The 25,161-nt window shown below is 34.3% G+C and overlaps 3 protein-coding genes across 3 annotated transcripts; 2 read left to right on the top strand and 1 right to left on the bottom strand.

The window, feature by feature from the left end:
* The first annotated feature begins 1,927 nt into the window (after nucleotides 1–1,927).
* Nucleotides 1,928–3,648, top strand: LOC147399074 (protein RKD3-like). The gene is made up of 3 exons (XM_086446787.1): nucleotides 1,928–2,036; nucleotides 2,133–2,476; nucleotides 3,466–3,648. The coding sequence occupies exons 1-3, from the start codon at nucleotides 1,928–1,930 to the stop codon at nucleotides 3,646–3,648; spliced, it is 636 nt and encodes a 211-aa protein (XP_086302913.1).
* A 2,174-nt stretch (nucleotides 3,649–5,822) lies between these two features.
* LOC147399075 (pentatricopeptide repeat-containing protein At3g47530-like) lies at nucleotides 5,823–7,680 on the top strand. Its single transcript, XM_086448485.1, has 2 exons — nucleotides 5,823–5,963; nucleotides 6,044–7,680. Exon 2 carries the CDS (start codon nucleotides 6,104–6,106, stop codon nucleotides 7,406–7,408), a length of 1,305 nt encoding a protein of 434 aa, XP_086304611.1. The 5' UTR covers nucleotides 5,823–5,963; nucleotides 6,044–6,103; the 3' UTR covers nucleotides 7,409–7,680.
* A 3,957-nt stretch (nucleotides 7,681–11,637) lies between these two features.
* On the bottom strand, nucleotides 11,638–13,546 carry LOC147399076 (expansin-A1-like). Its single transcript, XM_086448487.1, has 3 exons — nucleotides 13,233–13,546; nucleotides 12,796–13,108; nucleotides 11,638–12,320 (listed from the first exon to the last, which is right to left on the bottom strand). Exons 1-3 carry the CDS (start codon nucleotides 13,360–13,362, stop codon nucleotides 12,014–12,016), a joined length of 750 nt encoding a protein of 249 aa, XP_086304613.1. The 5' UTR covers nucleotides 13,363–13,546; the 3' UTR covers nucleotides 11,638–12,013.
* Between the last annotated feature and the right edge of the window lie 11,615 nt (nucleotides 13,547–25,161).

Below are 25,161 nucleotides of genomic sequence, written 5' to 3' on the forward strand. Positions count from 1 at the left end.
GATTTGGAGTCCATGATTAGCCTACGGTTTAATCAAACACCTGAAAATAACCGATCAAATGGGTATATATAATCACAAAAAAGGTGGGCCGACTTTCATTTGTCAGCATCCCACATAGTTATTAGCCTATTTGTTATTTTATAATGAAATCATGGAGACTCATTTTGATCATCACAGATCAAAAAAAGGTGGGCCGAATTTCATTTGTCAGCGTTACACATACTTATTAAACTCATGGAGACTCATTTTGATCATCACAGATCATGGGCTCCCTCGATAAATGGGAATTATACATTAATATCTTAATAAATAGGTATTAATAGATATTATTGGGGTTGCTGTTTCAACTTAATCCACTCTCCTTACATTAAATTCCACAAATCTCACTAACTATACAGTAACTCTCAGTTCACACGCTCGTCAATCAATTCATGCGGAGTTGGACTAAGATAAAGACATCTCTATTAAAATGTTGATAAAGACATATCCTAAAACCCTATATGTGAGACCCATCAAAATCTTATGCCTATGATTATGATAATTTAGGATATCTTACCTTAGCCAACTCAAAATTCTGCCCAACTGACTTGACTCAATTGCATTTTGAGGTGACATGATGGAATCAACTTGGTAAATTATTGATTCAACTCGTCAACTTGGAAATGTATCAAAATTCTTCAGTTAATTAATTTCTATTGATTTGTTTAGAGCCAATTTGCAACTCAATGACTTGACTTGACGGGTATTCAAGTCAAACTAAGTTTGAGTTTTAAAACTATGATTTGTTCCAAAGATCATTGTCATAATGTTTTAAGTCCAACTAACATCTCTAACATAGTTAGCTAGGTTCCCACCATAGCACTTTTGTCGATAACTATATATGTGGGGCAAGTGGCCATAGTCGATCTTTCACCGTGTGGCATGCTCAAAAGTCTGAGTTAGTGAGACATCAACATATTCGATTTAGAGTTTTTTTATAAAAAATTTATCCATCAATGTAACAGTTTTTTGGATTCACCTTCTGGTCGAACCCCTGTTGATTTATTTAATTATCCCTTAAACAATTTGAAATTTATGGGTTTGAAAAAATGAAGCACGATCCATGACAGTGTCTTGTTCCTATAGAATAGGATTGGTATCTATGTGACACGTCTTGGTTGGAGTTTAAAATATATCGGACTCCTCACCTAGCCATTTTCCACTTTTGCAGGCAGCCCCATGTGTTTAATCTCCAACCAAAAGGTGGCACAAAGAAATCGTTCCTAGCTATACGAACGGAACACCATCGTGAATTGCAATTCGGAAATAACGGTTAACGATGACTACTATGTCGGTTAGAACCATCATTTTTTCGCAAATTTTGACCTAGATTAGCTAGAATCCAATGGATCGGTATAACTCGGATCATTCTTTCGTGTTTAGGTTCGAAAACATTCCTTAGTGGGCCCAAAAGCGTCTCGCACGGGACTTTTTGAGGATGTCTTTATCTAATTGTTGATAATAATAATAATAATAATAATAACGTTTTTATTGTAATTTATCAGGTTTTTATTCCATGCGACGGCGCACGATCTCCGAGTTAGAGATGCATTTGCCCGCATTTAATCTCTTCTCTAAATTTGGTTACTCTGCAACTCCCAATTTAAACAGCTTGCAAACATGGATATTATAAGAGATTGCAGAAAATTCCCTCTCTGATCTTCACAGGCACAAACATGCAAAACCAGTCACTTCAAATCTTCCCTAAGTATGAAATAACATCAGTTGAAGAAGACCCATTTCTCTTCTCTAATCAATTACATCCACTTGATTTCAGGTAAGATGAGTTTTAATTTTTTTTTTTTTTTTCAAACTTTTTTGGCCTATAACATAACCTTTTCTCTCTCAAAGTGGGTATTCTAGTTTTAATTGTCAATGGGAAATTCCCATGCAAGAGAGTATATTGGAAACTATACCTTTGAAGGAGAGCTTCTTCACCACTACTGAACCTCTGTATTCATCTCTGGACATTATTCCAAGCCAAAATGCATTCCAAGGTGATCATCTATTCTAGCTTCTTACATCTTTAAAAGTTAGAAGTATTTTTGTTTTTATTTTTATTTTTTTTGTTGAATTTGATTTTATTTTTGTAGAGAATTTGTACAATGGGTGGGGAAATGATTTTGGAGTTTTGGATGAAATGGGTGTTAATGAGTTTGAAGAAGAGAAACAAGTTGTTTTGTATAACAATGGAGATGGTGTTGGTGAGGAATTGATGAAGGAGAAGAAAGTGGAGAGAGGGGGAGAAGCAAAGAGTAGTACTAATTCCATTGAGTTATCTCGTGAAGTCATCTCTCGTTACTTTTACATGCCAATTACACAAGCAGCTAAAGAGCTGAATGTGGGATTGACGCTGTTGAAGAAGAAGTGTAGGGAGTTAGGGATACCTAGGTGGCCCCATAGAAAGTTGATGAGTTTGCAAACCCTAATCAAGAATGTCCAGTTAATCCTCTCTCTCTCTCTCTCTCTCTCTCTCTCTCTCTCTCTCTTATGCCACCAGTATAATTAGGAAGTGTTTTTTGTGTCACTACGTTAAAAAAAAACAAAAAAAAAGACTTAAATTCAACACTGCGTGAAAAAAGAGCTAAATTTGACGGATCTTGGCATCAAATTTACCCCTTTTCACATGGTGCGTATTCCTTGTAGAAGTTGACAATTATACGAAAAGTTTTGGTTTTTGATCATTGATTCAATTTCTTAGAAGCATTTGAAGGGTAGTTTAATCATAAACTACAGATAAATAGTTTAAAATGATTTAACTTTAGAATAATGTTTTCTAACTAGAAAGTCTTCACTCGGTCATTACTCAACTGACATACGGACACGAACCATAAATCTATTTCCTCGGGATACATAAAAACACTCTTTATGGGATCGGAAACATATCTATGGTTCCATGTCCATAATAGGTCAGCCGAGTATTGACCGAGTGAAGACTTTCTAGTTAGAATATCAAGACTCTTAACTTTAAGTTCCGTCAGATTCTGGTAAACACTTTGAATGAGAAGCTAGTGAGGTAAACCCTTGCTTCGTTCGCGAGAACTACCAAAATGTGCTTTTGAGCACCAAAAGTGCATGAACACCCTCTCCATCATTATGTGTTCCCAAACACTACCTTAGAATCTTCTTTTCAATATTTCTCTAGAATTATCTCTAGGCCAGTGGCGATACTTAATAGTTCATGCCCTTTCTTACTCATAAATCCATTTTTAAAGTTGCCAAATTCATCTGATCAATTATTATTTTATAAACTACAAAAGAACTAGATTAATTAACAATTTATTATATTTTTTTAATTATTGAAATCCCTTAAGGATTCTTGTTTTTGTATCAACTACTTATGAATAAAAGATTTCATTTCTAACCTCTATTTGTAATTATATAGTCTGTTTAGATGTAATATAACAAATTAAATGGGTTGTGTAGGAAATGGGGATGGATGAAGGAGAAGCCAGTAATTCAAAAATAAGAGACGCTTTAGATATATTGGAAGAAGAAAGGAAGTTGATGGAGGAGATGCCAGAGATACACCTTGAGGAGAAAACAAAGAAGCTTAGACAATTTTGTTTTAAGGCTAATTACAAGAAAAGAAAACTTATTGGGATGTAGGAGTCTTCCCTTACCAGCCCATGCATGAATGGAAATTTGTGAACCATATCCACTGTGTAAAGGAGTAAGGGAGATACGTAGTAGAAATCTAGTCATTTTTCTTCTAGTTTAAGTACAATTGTGGCGTAAATCACATGGTGAGGCCTCCATTTTGTTGGGCACCTCCCTGGAGATCTTATGAGGACAAAAATCAATCTGATTGGATGATTGAGACCATCAGACCTAGTAACTTTTTTTTCCCCTTTTGGCATCTATATTGTTTTTAACTGTTTAAAGGAAGAGTGTTTTTGCTTTTTTTTTTTTAGAGTTTTAGTTCTCTATGAGTACGTGAAAAAATGGGGTAAATTCGACAAAATTGTCCGTTGATTTTGGCTGAATCCAAGCAAATTTGATGGATCTTGGCTTCGAATTTACATATTTTTTCACTTAGTGGGTAACGTTACTCAATCTTGAGTAGAGCATCGATCTTACAGAAAAAACACGATTCCTATAAAATAAGGAAGTGGGATCCCTTACTGAGATCTCTGTGAAAAAATCGAAGCAATAAAGAAAATATAATCACACACAAAACACAATTAGGGTTTACGTGGTTCAATAGTCATGCATATATCCAAGTATCATATTGGAATCTAATCACTATGTTTTTGCAAAGTTACAGCCCTAGAGATATCTAGAAAATGAGACCAAGAAAAGCATTTTACCTCTTTTCTCAAAAGAGAAACCACAATCCTCAAAAGAATACATATATGCCCCGAAAAAATTCACCAAGGGGAAGTATTGGGGATTTTGGCCGAGCCCAGTCCACTTTGGAAAAGATCCTCTTTGATTTTACCTATTGAAGCCCAAGCCCAAACAAGAACTCAAGACATCTTACACAACGATCCCCTACCCCAAACTAACTCGATTGGATGGTTATCTTTTTCTTTTATTTGATGGGTAAGCTAGACTTGAACCCATGCCCTCAAAGTTATTGTCACAATATGAAAAAAGCCCAAATTTGACAGTCCTAACCTGTCAAATTTCATAAAATTTGATGGACCAAAGGGTCAAATTAGCATCGAATTTTTCATTGTTAATTTTTTTTGGACGGCTCAAAACTATCAAATTAATGAAGGATAGGAGAAATTCGATAGCTCTAAGCCATCAAATCTGGGAACATCAAGAATTTTGATGGCCCTAGGCCATCAAAATTCAGTTTCTAAAATTCATGGGCCTTGGCCCATCAATTTTTTTTATTGAATTTTTCAGTTTTCAGGTAGTGTGCAATGTGTCAAACCAACTAAGTTATGGGTCTAAGCTCGATTGAATGCTTATCTTGATAAGAAAATTCCTTTGGGAAGACAAGGAAAAGAATAATGTTGAAGTGATGACCTCATTTCACATTTTGTCGTGGAAGTGAGAAGGAGTCATAGATGCTTTTTTTTTTTTTTGGGGGGGGGGGGGGGGAGAGAGAACATTTCTAACTTGGAAGTGTGTAAGAACTATAGATGCTTTTTATCAAGGTACGAGTGAGATCTCAATGAAAAGCATCTATGGTTCCTACACACTTTCACGTCAAGAATCCCCCCCCCCCCCCACCCACATAGAATCTCAATGGGATGTTAACAAGGGGCATTTTATTTTATTTTATTTTGGCCAAACCTAAAACGGTCTTTGAGGAGAAAAATCAAGGTGGGTTTTTGGCCAAAGCTGAAGATGAGGCATTTAGGTCATTTTTATTAGCCTACAAGAAAAGACTATAGTCAAGGGGCATATCATCAATTTAAAAACATAGGAGGTGTCTCAAATTATTCACCAAAACATAGAAGGGTATGTCTACAATTCTACATCACCTTTTGAAGTTTTAAACCTACTTGAGACATCGTAACCCCATATGGCTTTCCTTCGTTCCCGCCTCTCGCTCAACTGTCATAACCACCATCTCTCACTCTCTTTTCCTTTACAACTAATTCAATTCCTTAACCTTCACCACTTACCTCTTATCCTTCACCCCCAACAAAACCATCATCATCAACCCTTCAATGTCTCTGCAGAAGCAATAATTTCCCTGATAAAATCATGTTCAACAAAGACCCATTTGTACCAAATCCACGCCCATATCATCCGTACATCACTCACTCAAGATCCCTCCATTATAACCAACTTCTTATCCTGCGCCACTCTTTCCCAATACCAAGACATGAACTATTCCCGCCAATTTTTCACTCAAATCCCAAAACCCACTACCTTCGATTTCAATACCATGTTAAGAGCCTACTCCCAAAGTGATTCTCCAGAGGAGGGATTTTACTTCTACAATCAAATGAGAGAGCGAGGTATCCGTCCGAATCCCTTCTCTTCATCTTTCGTTCTTAAGTTATGTACTCGAATTTCTTCACTAATTGGTGGTAAACAGATTCATGCTAGAATTTTGCAAGATGGGCACCAATCAGATTGCCTACTACTCACCACTTTGATGGGTTTTTATGCAAATTGTGATAATGGAAGTGATGCACGTCAGGTGTTCGATGAAATGCCCCAACGGGATACTGTTACTTGGAATGTCTTAATTTCTTTCTATGCTAATAATCGCCAGAGCCGAGATGCATTGAGCCTATTCGATGTTATGCAGAACCCAATGTATGGGTCCAAACCGGATGATGTCACCTGCTTGCTTCTCCTCCAAGCTTGTGCCCACTTGGGTGCATTGGATTTTGGTGAACGGGTTCATAATTATATTGATGAAAATGGTTATGGTGAAGCTCTTAACCTCCGTAATTCACTTATAGCTATGTATTCAAGATGCGGGTGTTTGGATAAGGCCTTTCAAGTGTTCCAGGGGACGTCCGACAAGAATGTTGTTACTTGGAGTGCAATGATTTCTGGGTTGGCAATGAATGGTCATGGAAGAGATGCCATCAAAGCATTCATAGAGATGCGGAGAATGGGTGTTTACCCTGATGACCAGACTTTCACTGGGGTTCTTTCGGCTTGTAGTCACAATGGATTGGTTGACGAAGGTTTGAGATTTTTTAATTGTATGACCAAAGATTTCAGAATAGTACCCAACATCCATCATTATGGGTGCATGGTTGATCTATTGGGTCGTGCAGGTTTGCTTGATCAAGCCTACCAGCTCATAAACTCAATGGTGGCAAAGCCGGATTCAACAATTTGGAGAACTCTACTTGGAGCTTGTAGAATACATGGTCACGTTGCACTTGGAGAACGTGTTATCTGGCATTTGATCGAGTTAAAGGCCCAGCAAGCCGGGGATTACGTTTTATTATTGAACATTTATGCTTCAGTTGGTGAATGGGAAAAGGTGGCAGATTTGAGGAGGTTTATGAAGGAAAAAGGAATCCTAACATCACCCGGTTGTAGTACAATTGAGTTGAAGGGTGAAGTCCATGAGTTTATTGTGGACGACAACTCGCATCCTTGGAATAAGGAGATTTATGAGACACTGAATGAGATTGAAAGACAACTGAAGATTGCAGGTTATGTTGCCGAAATGTTTGCTGAGTTGCACAATTTGGGTGAAGAAGAGAAGGGAAATGCTCTCTCTTATCATAGTGAGAAGTTAGCCATTTCTTTTGGGGTGCTTGCTACTCCACCTGGGACAACAATAAGAGTGGCCAAGAACCTTCGCATCTGTATTGATTGCCACAATTTTGCAAAAGTTCTATCTTGGGTTTATAATAGAGAGGTCATTATCAGAGATCGCAGCCGGTTCCACCATTTTCGAGAAGGACGTTGCTCTTGTAATGATTATTGGTGAACGCAAGTCCTTAACTTTCAGAGATGATATGGACCGATTAGAGTCAATGATTATTAGAAAGAAAAGGATTGATCACAGGGGCAGAGCCAAGATTTTCTTGTAGTGGGGGCAAACTATGGTTAGTTGCATAGTTGAAGATGAATGGTTTTAGGGAGAAATTCAAAGGTTTTTTGTTAGAAGTTGAAGAAAAAAGATGTTTAGGTCATTTTAGTATATGAGAAGGCCCGGTCAAAAGGCAATGTCATCAACAAAAAATTGAAGGGGAGGCGGGGAGGGATGTGCAAAAATTGGAGGGAGGTGAAGGTGTGGGGGCAAATCGGGAAAGAGGTGAGGGGGTGGGGGTAAATGGGGCATGGGATTAGTTGAAAATATAGGGGTGTCTCAAAGTTCTGTGGAAGCAATTGCCCCCACCAGATCCTTACTAGCTCTGCCCTCGATATTATTGAAAGCTCCGTCGATAGAAGGATCATATTTTTAAGGTTGATTAGAGGATCATGATTCTCACAGAGTATTAGCCTATTAGGAGAAGCGCAGAGTTGCAAAATTGAGAACTTCCATGGAGCGACCATTAAGAAAGCAATCTATTTATGCACAATTGCTTATTTATAATTGTAAATTATAATGGAGTTTTATTGATACAAGTTAGGGTTGGGGTTGCTCAAGTTGTAAGTAGTTCATTAATAGAATTTGATTGATTTTATCCAAAGAAATGTCTCAAAGGATATCTTGAATCTGAGTGTTCCCATTTCAAATAAGCACCTCAAGTAGTTCGTCCATTGCTTCTCGGCTGTGATTTTCATATGCACATTAATGAAATCTAAACATTTTTCAACTTGAGATAATGGTTTCTCATCTCTTTGGGGTGAGTTAAATAGGTAAAATCTAAATTTCTATTTAAATAATTGTTATTATTTCTTATTGTAAGGTTGATTAGTAGATGCTAAGCTACGAAATCTTGTTTTATGTTAGATCATGTTGTAGTATGTGGCTAATATTAAGTGGAACACATATATAGAGAAAGCAGGCAGATGTCGGTATGAAGCCGGACGTAGCACAACAGATCGGGCTGCTCCTATTGTAGTATGTGGCTCAGTTGTAGTGTGTGTTTTTTTTTATTTCTTTCCAGTTTTTTCTCTTTCGTATTATTCATCATAATTGCCACACGTAGCACAACAAATCCCAAACATTAAATCCTTAAATATAGATTATTCTATATAACAAATGTAAAACCCAATTGACTTGATCAAGATTTTCAACATAGAAGACAAATCATCTCATATCTAAAAATCATGTGTCTTTTACAAGTTTTAAAACCATGTTTGAGGGCCTTTTTCCATGATGAGGAAACCATCACAAAAGGAAGAAGGATACCAACAGAGGTATTTCTTGAGGATGGAAAAAAAAGGAAAAAAAAAAAAAAGCACAAAGCTGTGATGGATTCTCATGTCCATGTAACCAAACAACCCAATACAGCTTATCAATGTCTCGAACGCATTATGGGATTGGGCTGCTCTCTATACTTTTTTTCATACATATTTGACTTAGTGTTAGTTTGGTGGCACTTACTTAATGAAGAAATATTTTGTTACTTGTTACTTCGGGCGGACAAGAATGGTTTAGATGTATGCTGATGCTGATCAAATAATCGATCGGCGGACGCAGACCAAACATCAACAGGATGAGGGGTAGGGTTCTCATCATCAATGTTTAGGGTGATCATATACAGAAACCACCCATCCACCTTATCCACAAAGTTGAATAAGAAAACCATACGAAATTTCCAGGAAACTTGTTGGTTATGTCTACAGTCTACACCGCCTTGTTATGTCCTTTTCTCTGTTTTACTTGGATTCGCAACCCACCTTACATTAGCCATTTGGTTTTATCTACACTGCCTCTGCAACAAGATTTGGTTTCACATCAAAATCTGAAACAACATAACACAATAGACGATACTGACATATTCACACATGTATACTTCCAAATTTTAACTATAAGATCAACATTGGCCAAATAATTAAAAAAAATAAAAATAAAAAGGCAACTAATCCCTTCCAATTACTCTGAAAAAAGACTTAGGCCGCATTGGGTGATGTTATTTTGATGGACCATTTCAAGTTTTCAGATCCTCAGAAGTGCTTTTTGGGGTTAATTTATCGTTTGGTACGCATGTGGACCACAAGCTGAAAATGTCTCGTCTCGTACCAACTTTTGGATTCTGGATTTTGCAGGAAATCCGGACGAACGCAAAAACTACAATGCCAATTGAACAAAAAATGTCCTTATTTTTAAATAAATGACTGAAATACCCCTGAAATGATTCTTGAGGTCATAACTAATGATCCAAATGTCCATATAAACTGTTTTTACAAATTCACCACAGCTTTTGGAATTGTGATTATAGACCCATAAAGCACTTCCCTGAAACTGTCACCAAGCAATCGAGATTCAAAGAAAAGCAAATCTATAGAAATAGAGCTGCCCAAACTAGATCTTAGAATGATTGAGTCATTATGAAGGTAGGTTTTTTTTTTTTTTTTTGTCTAGCATTATTTAACTAACTTCAGTTTATTATTTTACCAATGAAACCCTTGAAAAAATTTAGATGGGTAGATCAGATGTGACCTTTATATATACAAGAAATTGGTACAAAAACATGTACAAAAGTGTAAATGAGGGAAGGAGACAAAGGAGAAGCAGAGGAACATTGAAAGAAGCCTCACACAGCTGGAAATGTCCTCTTTGAATTAAACCAACCAAGGACTTAGAATCTATATGGATACCAGTTGAGCAAAAAATCTAAGAAATGTTGTACTCAAAATGTGCAGTTGTACAGATTCTCAACTGTAACTCAAGAAGCTTGGTAAGGGGTGTAAGTGTAATTTCCTTTATAGCATTTAATGGAAAGTACATATTGTTTCCATCTCAAAGATCTGTTTTTGGGTTTTCATTTCAAGAGTTCTCATTAAAGTCCTTGTTGTTTTTTTTCAAGTTGTTGCAACTGCTTGAACAACAAACATAAACACTTGTTGAATCAAGCAATCTTTTCTTTCTCTCTCTCTCATCACAAAATCATTTTCTTTCCAAAGAGAAATCTCTTTCAGCCCCCAAAGTTTATTCTATATTTCACTTTTAGTGCTCATATTTTTCCTATTTTCTCATTTTCGTCCCACCTCGGCACCTCCTCACTTTATGCCAATCTTATTATCAAATATTAAGACATTATTTTTCTGGAATGTGTAATAACTCTTCCCTTTATCCTTTTTTTAATATATTTATTATATTTTCTTTGAAATTAATATAATAAAATATCTGATGAGAACTCATGTAATGGGATGATGGAATTTTGCGTCAAACAACTTGATGCAGCTCTCTTATTTTTTTAAACCCTCTTTTTTTTTTAGTGTAAAGGGAGCATTACACAACCGAGTTTGTCTTATGCCGTATGCTAAGAGAGCTGACTGAGAATGATTTAGACATTTTCAACAAAAATCGTTTACATCCCCCGTAAAAGGCTATAATCAAGTTGGAAATCCTAAAAAGAACGAGAGGACCCAAAAGAAAGCGAATAGAAATAGTGAAAGAACGTAAATAACAAATGACTTAACTCCAAAGAGAGTGGAATGGAGGAACATGATTCGATTGAACCTAAATCTTTGAAATAAGATTATTTTTTTAATTGTAATTGTTATATCTTCTTTTTGATTAATGTTTTAATAATTCAAAGTAAACCTTGAGCTTAATTTAATAATAAAAAATTGATATGTCTTTTTCATTAGTCTAGAATAAGGAATCGATATTGTAAGTACGGAGCAAGAAAAACACAAGATTTATATGGTTCGATTAGGCTTATGTCCATGGGTGATTGATGAGAGAGTTGAAAATGATTATAAGATCATAGTTTTCCAATCTGAAACCAACTCCCCATGTTAGCTTTGATCAAACTCATGTCGATTGAGATCAATAACATTGCGAATCACATCAAAGATTAAAGGTTTTACGTGGACGTTAACTATACGAGGACTTCAAAATTAACTAAAAACATAATTTCGATCGAACTTAATGGAGAAACAAATTTATTTGTTTAGTCATCATGTATTTTCATATATATGGGATAAAGGCTATGATTATTATGATGAATATTACAACGGGCCTCCTCGACCATTTTGTTTGATTACTTGATAATAAAACCCACTCTTCAACTTTAGAACTCAAGCAAGATTAAAACATAAACACCAATAAAGACATTTTCTTTCATTACTAGTGAAATTGGAGATTTACAATTACACTCCTATAGTTCTATGTAACTAAACCTTGAAAGAGACTAGTGGGCGGGTAGTTGAAATCCACCTCTGCCACCATTTGTCTTAAGCAGAACAATACCGTACTTATGTTTTCTCTCACACACAATTACAATAGAAATCACACAACAATCAAATTAAAATGATGGAGGCCATTTTAAAATAAGCCTTCTCATGTTGACTCAACATGGACCCATCACCCAAATATATACTTATATACCATATAATACATTAATACTACCACTACTTCTACTGCTAAATATAGAGGAGGTTCTGCTATTTTTAGTAGAGGTGGGGGAGGACTCTAATAGAACTGTCCTCCACTAAAAGTCTGCCCAAAGGACCAGCCAGCAGGGGCAACGTTGTAAGAGACCACAGTACGCCCATCACTTGTGGTGACCTTGAAAGAGAGGCTTTGCCCATTAAGGTAAGTGTTGCTCTGCCAGTTTTGGCCCCAATTCCTTGACAATGGTTGCCAACCTGTTTTTGAACCTTTGATTGAAACAGCATGCACATCACCAACACCTCCAACATTGGTTATGAGGACTAGATTGAAGTAAGAGTGACCATTGATGGTGAACCTGATTCCTCCCCTCTTCCTGCAGTGTACCCTACAAATCCAAAAGAGTAAAAATAAATAAATAAGGCTTTAGCAATCTATTAAGTTAAAAATCAATGGAGAGGTTTTATAATAAAAAAAACACAAGACCCTTGGGAAAGAAAGGAATCCCCATTCTAACATGAAAACAAAGGAAAAAAAAATATGAGAAGATTCACATATAAGACAAAACTCAAAAAGTAACCTCACAAAAGAGTCCAAAATATGAAAATAAAAAAACAAACAAGGGTGTGAACTGGTTTACATGAAATTAAGGCTACCAAATAAGTAATCCAACATTAAAAATAGGGGGTTTTAGACCTTAAAAAAATAGGATGTATTGGAAGGGTCACTTGCTTAGAAATAAGAGGTTTACTATAGTAATAGACTCAGACCCAAAGGTCACTATGCATGATACACTAGGACTAGAGAACGCCCACAAGAAAACATTAGGGCCTAAAAGAGAAGAAAAAGATACCCACACATACCTTCTGTAAGACACAGGTACAATTCCAGCTCTATATTGAGCAATATGTTGGAAGACAGGCTGAGAGAGATCAAAATGCTGCTGAGGAGGGTTGCACCAACCCCCTGCATTGTTTGGGAGGGCATTATTTGGTGGGCAGAAGTTAGTGGCTGTGACCACAATGGAGCCTGGCAGACACCACTTTGGATCATTCACACACCTAATCTCATAGCAAGACCCACAAGCCAACCCATTGTTGAACAAGGCAGTACTAAGAGCTGCTGTGTTAGTTCCATAGCCTTGGCTGTATAGATTCCCATAACCACAAGCCCCACCTACACACACACACAAAAATATTAAAATTAAAAATAAATAACTAAATTGTGTCATGTGGTGGGTCTTCTCTAAAATGCACCTAAAGTGCATGATAGCACCAAAAAATAAGGTTTGGAAACATACCCATTGTCCCAGAAGCATCACCACCTCCATAGAAGGTGGCATGGGCAGTAGTCCACCCTCCACCACCATACCCATAAACAGAGGAGACCATTGAGAGAAAACCCACTAAGAGAAACCCCAGAAAAGCCATTTTCCTCTACACAAACAAGTGAGCAAAAGAGAGGTAGGGGAGAAGAGGAGAAGAAAGGAAGTATTGTGAGGAGAATGAGGAGAGGAAGAGGGAGAATATATAGAAATGTGAAGGGGGAGGGTGGTGGGTCACTCGACAAACGTCACTATTAAGTGACTAACAAACCATTTGAACTTCTAAGGCTAAAACTGCCAAGTATATAGGCGGTTTTGAGAGACTAAAACAAGGCACATTTGGGTTGGAGAGGTTTCTTGGGTTGAAACCGTGTGGTTTTGTAGCTCTGCTTATGAGAAACTCCTAAAATCCAAGTGGGGGAAGAGCGGTTTACCTATGAGCCGTAAACTTGTCATGCGCACATGCAAAGCAACGACCATTTGCCGCAGATACCATTTTCTCTGTTGTTCCCATTCGCTTTATTTCTTTTTTTTTTTTTTTTTATTCTTTTGGTGGCCTTGTGTGTTGAGTTCTCGCTCTCTCTCATATATAATTTTTAATTTATAATATTCTAAAAATTAACTGCCCATTAAAACAAAACTTAGATTAATTTCTGATGTTTTTGCAATAATTTCAATTTTCTCTTCTCATTAAACCCATGATATGAAGGGTTGGATCCATGGACTTATGAAAATTACTCCTATAAAAATGAATAATGATTTTTTGATGCCTCCTCTAACATAAGCTCCCTGACGTGACATGTGTTAGAATCATAAATGTTTTTCTTGAGATACACAACTGCACATATTTATGAGGATGTACAATTGTGTGTCTTGAGGAAAAAATATATATGATGCTAGCCCATGCCACATCAAAGAGCGTATGTGGGCGTATGTCTAAAAGGGCATCAAAAAATCACGATTTTAAAAATATGTAATCCCCAATTTTAAAATATAAATTCATTATTCACCCTATAGAACATGATGTATCCTTAGGATGTTCAACCTTTGGATTTCATATTTTAATGGTTGGGATTACATGTTTTTATGAGTCACAGATCCCGGACCATAAGTAGTTGGGATTACATGTTTTTTTTTAATGTCAAATCTTATTGTCTCATTGTAGCCAAGATGCTCATAATGCCTAGAGCCCATTTGATACTTAATTTAAGAACAAAAACAATAAGGATTTTTTTCTCTCTTTTTGATAAGTTTCATATTCATAGGCCGTCCATTAGGACTTGGGCGGTTCTGAAATGTGAATGGATTTATTAAGAATTTGACCACGTTTATTTGAAAAACTATTCAAACCTCTCATTAAATTCTACCAAGCAGTGCATGTGCTACTGAAGAAGTGTCGTACTTATTTATGATTATATGGATAGAATTTCCTCTCTTTTTTTAATTATTTTTGAATGGTAAGAATTATTTTAGGAGACAAGTAATCAAAATTTAATAGAGGGGGAAAATAGATAGATAAAATAATTATATTATTTTTTGTAAACATCACTTTTAATCCTTAAAAAAACATTAGAATCAATGATAATCTGACGCTTTTGTATGCTTCCTTCAAGGATCGATAGATATTTAGGGTTTTGTACGGTACTGTGAAGGGAGCATATATATATATATAAAAGCATCAGATTATCACGACTCATTATTTTTTAACTTTTGTTCATAATAAAAAAAAATTAAAAAGATGATATCGAATCATGAAATGAAATGGTATTATTTACTAGGATAATATACATTCCAAGCTATTTACAAATTTGGTAAAAATGTGGTTTTGTAAATACTTTGTTTTTTTTTAAAACAGTCAAAAGTTAGTAGGTATGGTTTGGTAAATACAATATATGCCCTTATTAATAATTTGATGAAATATCGAATTAAACTCTTTTTTTACACATCATCTTATGACACGCAAACTCAGTATTTACCAACTAACCATGACTCAGTCAAATGGGCTTGACCTTTATCGGGCCTTTTGGACTTGATCAAGTCCAATCAGCTTTCTGATTCACATATAAGATGGATTCATCTGACGTGGCATATGCCATGGCCTTAATATCTTGGAGATTTAATTTGACCCCCCATTTATATATCCTCTTTGTAGGTAAGTGTAACAGCACACCACATGGGTGATGATATTGTGTGTAACCTACATTTGGAAGAAATAATTAAGAAGGAAAATCCTACAGGGACTCTGTTTTTCACTGCATCAATGCAATAGCCATAGATATGTTTTCTCGAGATACGAGTGAAAAGCATCTACAAGTACGTGCACACCACCTCGTCAGTGCAGTGTGCAACACAATGAAAATCGAAGTCCCCCCAGCACGACTCAATTAAGAAAAGCTTATATATCTCATTTATTCTCAAATAGGTTTTTTTTAATAAATATATATAAATTCATGAAAGTGGCATACTTCAAGGAATGTGGAAAATTAAACAAAATCAAAGTAACCCATGTGTAAGTGCCCTCCATTAACTACTTTTTTTTTTAAAAAAATTCTTTCTTCAACTCTTTTGTTGTCTAGTTTTATATGTATTTAAAATTGTTTTTCAATCGGGATAATAACAACTACACTTTAGGTACAACTAACAAAACATAAAGAAATGTCTAAGTACATAAGGAAACTTGTTTGTGTGTTTGTTTTTGTTTGTGGTGATATCTAGAACAAGATAGAAAAATGAGGTTTAGTGACCAATTGATTGGCAAAATTATAGGGCCGAGAATTCCGGCATGGCTGTTTCAGTCAATCAATTTAAAATTTATAATATAAAAAAAAATAAGTCAAGTCTGGGTGTTTCTTTGAAAGTTTAAGAGTAGCTTAATTCTTGGGCTTGTTATTCTTTTTGACTTATTTGGGTCTCTTTTCTTGTTCTCCAAAATTTTCCATGGGAAACCTACTTCTAGTCATTTGTGGAGTTGTTAACTATTGGAGGAAATTTGGGTTTTCTAATCAGAATTTGAATTGTAAAAAAGCAGATAAGGACTTGTACAAGTCTTTGTCACTTGTTTGTTGCTCTTTTCATTGGATACTTATCATATACTTATATAGGCTTTGAGGAACAATTTGCCGTCCTTAGTTTCCTAATTGAGACTAGAGCTAATTTCTTATTATAAACTCTTTTTTTCCAGAATAATCGAGTATCCTATAGACACAAGACTGGGCCTATATTTAGGCTTTACCTAGTCCATAGACCATGGTCTTGTCCAAAGACTAATCTCGGGGCACGTGGAAGGCTTGTACATCACACGCATCAAAGAAGTGAGGATGCGCCCTTGCGGGTTGTGCCTGAGGAATTAATGCTCATATTAGATATCGAACTCACGACCCACAGGCATTAATTGCTTATCGGTCCGAAATTGTCATTGAGCCAACTCTTAGGGGTTTATTATAAAGTCATTACAGTTGAAGGATTCATTCTAATTAATGTCGATGTGAGCCTACCGATAAAAATATTTCTTTCTCATGTGTTCAAATCCCATCACATAAAATAATACATAATTTGGAGTCTTTTGTTGTTGTGAACATTTGTGATAAAGAAGAGGAAAAAACAATTGCAATTCAAATTGATTGTTTGATTCTACAGGTGTCTGAGGAGATTCCTTTTCATCTTTTAACTTGAAAGTAAATGGGTTAAAATATCATCAAAGATTTATATATATATATATATAAAACAAAAACAAATAAAAACAAAGATTTTTAATGGCTTCTTTGGTCTGTTGAGGTAAATCCAAGAAAACACAGAGAAATTCAAATTGGAGGCTACTTTGTTCTGTTGTAGACTGGATTGGGTATCTGCCATTTTAGCTCTTGAAAGCGATTTGAAGTGTTTTCATGGCTCACACACACGCCTCCTAAATTTGCCGTCTGTTTGAATTCCTTTGTCTTCTCTTTCAAAACCCATTTGTCTCTTCTTCTTCTTCTTCTTCTTGTAATTTTTCACAGATTCTTTCAACTAACTTCAATAAAAATAAAACATATATTGCTGTTTGATCTTTGATTGGTAGTTTTCAAGTGGGTTTTCTTACGGTCCACATTATATTGATGTTAGTTGTCATCAGCAATCTATCCATGTATTGGCACTAAATATGTTCTTTTATAAAACATATATTGCTCGTGCCAACTAGCTTAGTTGGTAAAATCTTTCAATTGGCTTACCGATCAAAAATATATTATAGAGAATTTTTTAGCCCAATGTATTATACGCCTAAAATTTTCAATAACTCTTAGGCGGCATTTGTTTGGATTATTTTTCAGCGTTTATTGCTAGAAAAAAAAAAATTCAGTACTTTTTATCAAAATAACACGTTTGTTTACTCCATATTTTCAGTGCTTATTGTTGAAAATAAGTGGAAAAAAAAAAAATTAGCACTATTTTGATACTGAAAAAAAGTGCTGAAGTGGAAAGCACTTCGCTTTTTTCGACATGGATAAGTATATCCTTCATTTTTTTAGACATGGACAAGTATGCCTTTATACATAAAAGGATATTACCTCTTATATCCCATGGATTAATATATAAGCACCTCACAAATTGATAAACCCACACCATAGCTAAATTTTTTTGTCTTACATGAAGTTTTGGAATGAGTTGATTTTTAGTGAGGATGATCTCTACAATGAAATCATCCTCATCAAAAATCAGTCCATCCTGAAACTTCTAACCCCATCAAAACAAGTTCAAGAATTGTAAATTGTCCATTTTTTTTATTTTTTTTAGAAATTAATTTTAACGTGGTTAGAAATTTCGGAATGGACTGATTTTTTATGAGTATGATCTATAGACCATATAGATCATCCTCACCAAAAATTGGTTTATTCCAAAAAATTTAACCCATATAAGAAAAAGAAAATTTGGTTATGGTGTTAGTTGCCCTTATTAATTCGTGGGGTACTTTTATTATTACACATCCTTCATTTCCATCAAAAATTATTCATCCCAAATTAAGTTCTTTCAATGTTGATTTTAAATTTTTGTGACTTATATAACATTATTGTTTTTAATTTGAAATTTGTGGATTTTTAGAAATAAAATTATTATTTATAAATTGAAAATTTTAGTATTACTTATTATTTAAAAATGAATTGTATTTTAATTTTGTAAGAAATAATATATTTTATTGTATGTAATAATAAATAGGCATTTAAAACATGCAAACAATGTATAATATGATTGTAAGGGTAAAAATGATAATTTATTAATTTTAGTAATGTGTAACAAACATGATTCTACATCTAAACAAACAACTTTTTCAGCATTTAAATTCAAAGCTTATAAGTTTCAGCACTTAATGTTATTCAGCACTTATTTCTTTCAGTTTAACAAACAGTCTTTAATAAATTTACTTTATTCATTTCTTTTAAAAAAAATTATTTAATAAACTTTGTGGGAGGGATGTGTTTCTAATGCACCCTAAGTTTTGATGTACTATCTTAACAACCTTATCGGTAAATATATCTTTCTTTCTTAATGCCACCTCACCTCAGTAAAACAGCAAACTTAAATAATCGAGATCAACGATTGCAACAAGATTGATCTAAAAATTTAATGTTGATTTCGATAATTCACATTCAATCGACGATTGGAACAAATGTTGATCTCAATAATGTGAATCATCAATCTCACCAATTGAAAAAGAATAAGTGCTCAAGGCACATTAAAAAATCTCAAGTTATCATAAAAAAAATTAAGAGATTTAGAGAGAAGAACTTCTCGTGGGATACACAATTTTTAAATGACTCTTTGTAAGTAGGTAACATGAGCACCTTATTAAATCGAAATTGATTAAAGGTTTACAATTTAAATACCTATTTTGCCCATAAGATTCTTTGGAAATAAATGCACGCTTACACGTGAAGATGCACATCCACTGATCCATCCACCTCGGAAAGGCAAACCACTGATCAAGAAGGGTATTTAATTTTATTAATAGTTAAAGGTAAGGGTATTTTGGTCAAGATAATATGAGGGTATTTTTGTTAATTCTGACAAAGAAAAGGATGTTTTTCAGTCATTATATGCGATATTTTAATATTTTATCTTTTAAACTTTATAAACTGCCGTAACCAACTTGTCGTTCAGAAGCCTCCAACATGCAATTTATTTATTATTTCTCGAACGTATCTTATCCTTTTTATCCGATCTGGCCGTTAATCTCTTTTTCTCCCAAGCACAATCTTAAAGATTTGGTCTCATCTTTTTTGTCTTATCTAACCTTTCACTGTTCTGTTGTGTGGATTGATCTAAAAGAAGAGGTTACCTTATCATCTCTGTTGTTGACTTGAGGTTAACCATGGTTACTTACTTACCTGTCCTTTCCCTTTCACTTTAGTTAAAGATTAAAATGTGACAAAACATTTTAATGTAGATTTTTTTTTTTTTTTTTTAAACAAAAATAATTGAAATTGATGTTATTAATTTGTTAGTTAAGATTTATTTTTATTTTTTTAAATTTGAATTTTTTATGAAATTTAGAAGGATGTGGTGTTGGATTGTCGACTTGATAAAATATGTGGAATCTTACTAAGTTAGTCGTGCTAACCTTATTTATAAAGTAAGGTTTATTCAATGACAAACTCATAAGGTAAGGAGTTTTTGTAATAAAATTGCATCAAATGGGTCTGTCTAATAAATTTCTCTTTTATATTTATATTAAATAATTTGCATGCACACATCAATGGGTCAATTCTGATTCGATTCTCATTTGACACTAGAATCAAAATCATTAATTTTTCTTTGTTCTGATTCCTATCAATCAGTTTTGAATCAATCTAATAGAAAATTTCTCTTTAAATTGTTTTGATTCTAAATTTTTATCGATTTTGATTTTTAATGATTTTTAAGAGATCGAAGTATAGTCAAGACCATCTTGTCGATTCCAATTTTGGTTCAGATCCAATTAAATGGGTATCCATTGACGCCCTTAAGAATGATATCGATGATAATGGCAACAAAAAGTCTTATAATATATATTCTACTTCAAATTATATTTTTGAAGAAACTCGTCTATAAAGAATCAATTTCTATATTTTATTGAAGGAAACAAAAAAAAATATAACACAACCGGATAACATTGCTTTCTTTGTCCTATATAATTTATTTTTCCTATCAATTAATAAACAACTAAGTGTATATTTAGTAACACTTTTAAAGTCTGAATGGAGGTGGTTCACTTTTAAAATTCAAACTTTAAACGTTTTGTTTATTTCTGTTTGTTTCGTTTTAAATTTTAGATTTCAAAATCGAAATTCAAAAATTTTGAATCAATAATAAGGAGACGTTGGATAAAATTTCTTTGATTTTTAATTTCTAGACTTCAGAAGTGTTACCAAACATGACGTAAGACTTCAAGAAGTCTTAATCAAATATAAAAATCTAATTACTACATACGTTAATTGGAGATATAATATTCTATATATTGAATTATTTATATCTAGTCAGCTAGTCTACACGAGGACCCGATTAGGCGTGATCGTGAATTCGGGGACCTTCACACCTGAATTTTGACAGATCGAAGAAAGTCTAGATTTCTTTTAAGAAAAAGTAACAAAATCTTGGAATTTAAAAGTGATAGTAGCCCGTAATGAATAGTCGGCTTGTCTGGGAAAAAGAGAGATTTGTTTCTATTTTCATGGATTGAGTGGGCCTTATTGCCTTAAAGTTGCTAACCTAATTATCTTACAAGCCTTTGAAATTTGGTTCTAATTTGGTAAGATTTAGAGACTTATAAAGATGGTGAATTATTTTGATTTAACGTGGGCAGGTTAGGAGATTTAAATGAGGGTTGAAGATTAGATTGATTTGTTTATAATTAGACAACATTGATTAAATTCGATTACAATTAGCATCAACTTTTTAACCATTCATCCCTAATAGCCATCCCTATATCGCGAGCATTTATTGTGCTCTTGGACCATAGTATCTAAGTTTGGATTTAGAAATTATTTGCGGTATTAGTTTGGTTACTTTGGATAAATTTAAAAAATAGAAGTTTGGGGAAATTTAATTTGGAGATTAATCGATCATTTTCAATCTATCTCAAAAACTGTCTTGTTCTTAAGATTTGAAGATTGCAAAAGATAAAATGTTGATGTCGATGGCTAAAATTTTAGCAAAGAGATTAAAGATGATGGAAATTTAGGAAAAAATCAAGATTCTTATTTTGTAAATAAAAGTTAACACTGAGATTTTGAAAGATGGAAAAGAATCGAGTTTGAAGAAGATGATATTGTGGATTCGCCTATTTAATTGGCTGATCTCTTAGATGACAAAAAATTTTGAGTTTTTGATAATATTGGGAGAATTTCGTGGCAATGCTTTCTTTCAAATGGATGATTTCTAGCATGCCCGCCGACGTTTGTACACAAACAAATTAAATCAAATCAACTGATTTGTTTAGCATCTTTATTAAGTGAAGATGGGCTCCACTTGGTAAATTTTTATTGGCACACCAAGAAACTCTAAGGGCCCTCATATTTTTAGTGGCACCCCTCTCATCCTCCAACGATTTCAACAACTCAAGTTCAAAGGAGGAGGAGAAAAGCAGAATGAGAGAGAATAAGAAGAAGAAGAAGAAGAGAGATCAGAGAATGATCTGCACAGCAATGTGTTGGTTCGCCAAAGAAGACACAGAATCACCCGAAAACAAGAACAAAAAAAATAGATACCCTTAAAATTTAAGTTAAATTTTTTTTTTTTTTTCTAGAATTTGGTTGCGTCTTAGAACTTCTTGGAGTGTCAATAAAATTTCCCTTGACTTAATCTGTACATATTAATATTTTTTAAATTTCATTGAAGAGTCGTGATTGGCTTGATTGACTTGATTGGCTTGCTTGTTGTACCATAAGAGATTAGATTTAGGTCTAAGGTCTAAGATAACAGCACGTAAACCATGAAGTTGGATTAGGGTTGATAGTGACTTGAGAAATAGAACCAAATGAAGGTTTGTTTTCCCAATATGTCGTTTTGTCTTCAAATCAACTTGCATGAGATTTCATTTCATGTTTCCCTTGAAGACAATTGGGCATGAGAGCTCTATCTTCCTTGGGGGTTGGGACCATAAAGTAGTGAAAAAGGGTACACAAGTGGAGTTATCTTGTTTATTTTTTTATTATTGATCAAATCAAACTATTTTCATGAAATATATCAATTTTTATATTGATTGAAATAAAAATAAAAATCAAATTTAATACACTAATTTTAGCCAAACCAAAATCTTTGAGATAAGGTTTTGTTGTTGTTACTATACTCACCCATCTGATGGAACTATGATCGTGATTGAGTTGTATGCAATCATATGTGATCGATGTTTTGTGGTTGATTTTGGCTTTGATAAGTCAACAATATGTAAGGGAAGTTGTAAGACCTGAGTGTGGTGGGGTCAAGCCCCACGTGAATGTGGTTAGGACACCAACCAATATCAAAGTACCATGTCTGAGATGTATAAGAGAGAGTGCAGTATGTAACACTGTGTAGAGATTTGTTATCTTTCTCAGTGCATATGGCTTGCGTAAGGGAAAACAAACATCGACAAAAGCACATGGTAAGGGAGAAAAAAAAATTAGGGTCAATATGATATTGCAAGAAATTTGTTTTCAATTCTATCGAAAAGTCAAAAGTCAAAAATAGATAAGAGAATTGATTTTTAATTTTTGAGGTGACCAAGAGATTGCGTGAGAGAATAATTCAGAGGTGGGTGGGAAATGAATTCCAAGAAAAATGTACAATCGTACGTTTGAAAATTGTATTTTCGAAGAAAAAATATTTTTCATGCACGTTAATACAAACCCTTGACAAAGAAGACTCACTCAATACGTGCAACTGGTTGAGTCAAGGGTCAATTGGTTCTTGAAGGGTGGCCCCAAGAAATTCATAGCTTTGTGAGGTTTCAAACACTTGACCTACCCTTCCTGAAGAGTTTATCAAGATTCTGCTTGCCACTAGGCCAAGTTATCACTATGTGAAAACTTGAAAATTCGACATAAAAATTTGATGGGCCAAGGCCCACGAATTTTAGAAATTGAATTTTGACGATTTAGGATCATTGAAATTCTTGATGTTCTCAGATTTGATGGCTTAAAGTTGTTGAATTTATCTCATCCTTCATTAATTTGACAGTTTCTGCCTGTCGAAAAAAAAAATTTGACAATGAAAAATTTGACCTCTTGGTCCATCAAATTTAGGTTTTTTCACATTGTGTATGTATGTTATGTCTAATTTTATTTTATTTTTAAATAACAATTAATTATTCTTTTAAAATTTTCAATGATAAAAATATATTTATGTATTTATAAATTTTAAACATATTCATTTAAATGATCATTCCAAGTCTAGTCGAATTTCAATTATTAAAGATTGCATGAGCGATCAAACTTATGGAATTTTCCTAAAATAGTCTCCCTAAAAAGCACCTAGAGATGGAGATTAATCATGAGCATGAGATGGATAAGAGAAGGGGCACATGTGTTGTCGACACCCACCACGAGATGTAACTTTATATTCAAACTTCATTTTCTGTTGACAAGAGATCAGATTCACCACTAATGGAAAGCAACCCAAACCCAAATTTTTTTCCCTCTAAATACCATTTTTAATTACATCTCTACCTTCTTCAAACTCAAGCTCAAAACACCCTTTAGGGTTCACATCAGAGATTAATCCCTTTTGAGTTGTGTGTGTGTGTGACACATTCTATAGTTTAAAGAGGACTTATAAAAACGGAAAGGAGATCCCAAAGAAAATCACCTTATGTTTTCATTCTCAAGCTTTACTACATAAGTCATAAAAACATGCCAAGATTTAAAATTTGAAGTGAGACCCATTTCATCATGAATGTAGACATTAAACAAGAAAAGACTATTGCTATACCACTCCCTTATTTCCTTAAATTCTTAGACCAAATTGGGTATTTCCCTTCACCCATATAGGGCTCCCCTCCTGGCCATGGAACATTGGTCCCTAAATGTTAGGGTTTGGTTTCTCAAATTCCCATACAATACTATTGTAAAAATGACATCGTAATGTCATTAAGAACTAAGGACCCCCCATGTTTCAAAGGCTCAACATGAACGGTTTTAAGAGACCTCATTGCTCCAAGACAAAATGATCAACATGATATGTCTCATGAGCTGTGCCACATTGACAGTTATCAAATTGCTCATCTAATTTTCCTATGACGGACTTTTGACGATAACGTGATGTACATGCAAGCCCTAAATTCTCTCTTGGAGATGATTATGACATTGTCAAATGCGATAAGTGTCACGATGACGACTTGCTAGAACAAGCTTTAAAGTTTTTTTTTAATTTTTTTTTTAAATCAACCGTAGACATCTTACTTTTATGGCTGCGTCACAGTCCAAACTGTATCTTACAAGATCTAATTCTATTAAATTGTACGAAAATAACAAGGGGGTACATGGCCCAGATCCAGTCCAACTGGGGGCAATTGAAGTCATGTTTGCACACGTACTTTGGGACTGTTTGGGGGTATGATCTCAATAGAGCACATGTATAGCTAGAGGCCCCATCACAGACATGGTTATTATGACATTGTGGAATGAGACCGAGTCGTCTAGCTCGGACGAGTTTTCCGACACGTTTGAGTCGTTCAAAAAATGAACTATGGTTATAAATATCATCTGATTTGTTTGACTTGTCTATCCGTCTCATTGGTGGACGATACTGAGACGTCTCGAACAAGATATAAAACCATGATCACAGATGCCAAAATCTTTTGATTGAAGAGGGAAAAAGACCCATGGGTCTTTTTAAATAAATGGTGTAGGCTTCTTGCCCACATTCACTAAGATATGATTGTAACATTCACTAAGATTTGATTGTAATGTTTTCTTGT

This window comes from Akebia trifoliata, chromosome 7 (assembly GCF_017979445.1).
Source record: "Akebia trifoliata isolate Shusen 1 chromosome 7, ASM1797944v1, whole genome shotgun sequence".
In the NCBI taxonomy this organism is placed as follows: Eukaryota; Viridiplantae; Streptophyta; class Magnoliopsida; order Ranunculales; family Lardizabalaceae; genus Akebia; species Akebia trifoliata.

Coding starts and splice junctions, on each gene's coding strand:
- LOC147399074 (XM_086446787.1), top strand. CDS start 1,928: ATGCAAGAGAGTATATTGGAAACTATACCTTTGAAGGAGAGCTTCTTC. Junction 2,037..2,132: donor AAGCCAAAATGCATTCCAAG/GTGATCATCTAT, acceptor TTATTTTTGTAG/AGAATTTGTACAATGGGTGG. Junction 2,477..3,465: donor TGCAAACCCTAATCAAGAAT/GTCCAGTTAATC, acceptor TGGGTTGTGTAG/GAAATGGGGATGGATGAAGG.
- LOC147399075 (XM_086448485.1), top strand. CDS start 6,104: ATGGGTTTTTATGCAAATTGTGATAATGGAAGTGATGCACGTCAGGTG.
- LOC147399076 (XM_086448487.1), bottom strand. CDS start 13,362: ATGGCTTTTCTGGGGTTTCTCTTAGTGGGTTTTCTCTCAATGGTCTCC. Junction 13,109..13,232: donor TGATGCTTCTGGGACAATGG/GTATGTTTCCAA, acceptor GTGTGTGTGTAG/GTGGGGCTTGTGGTTATGGG. Junction 12,321..12,795: donor GTACCTGTGTCTTACAGAAG/GTATGTGTGGGT, acceptor TTGGATTTGTAG/GGTACACTGCAGGAAGAGGG.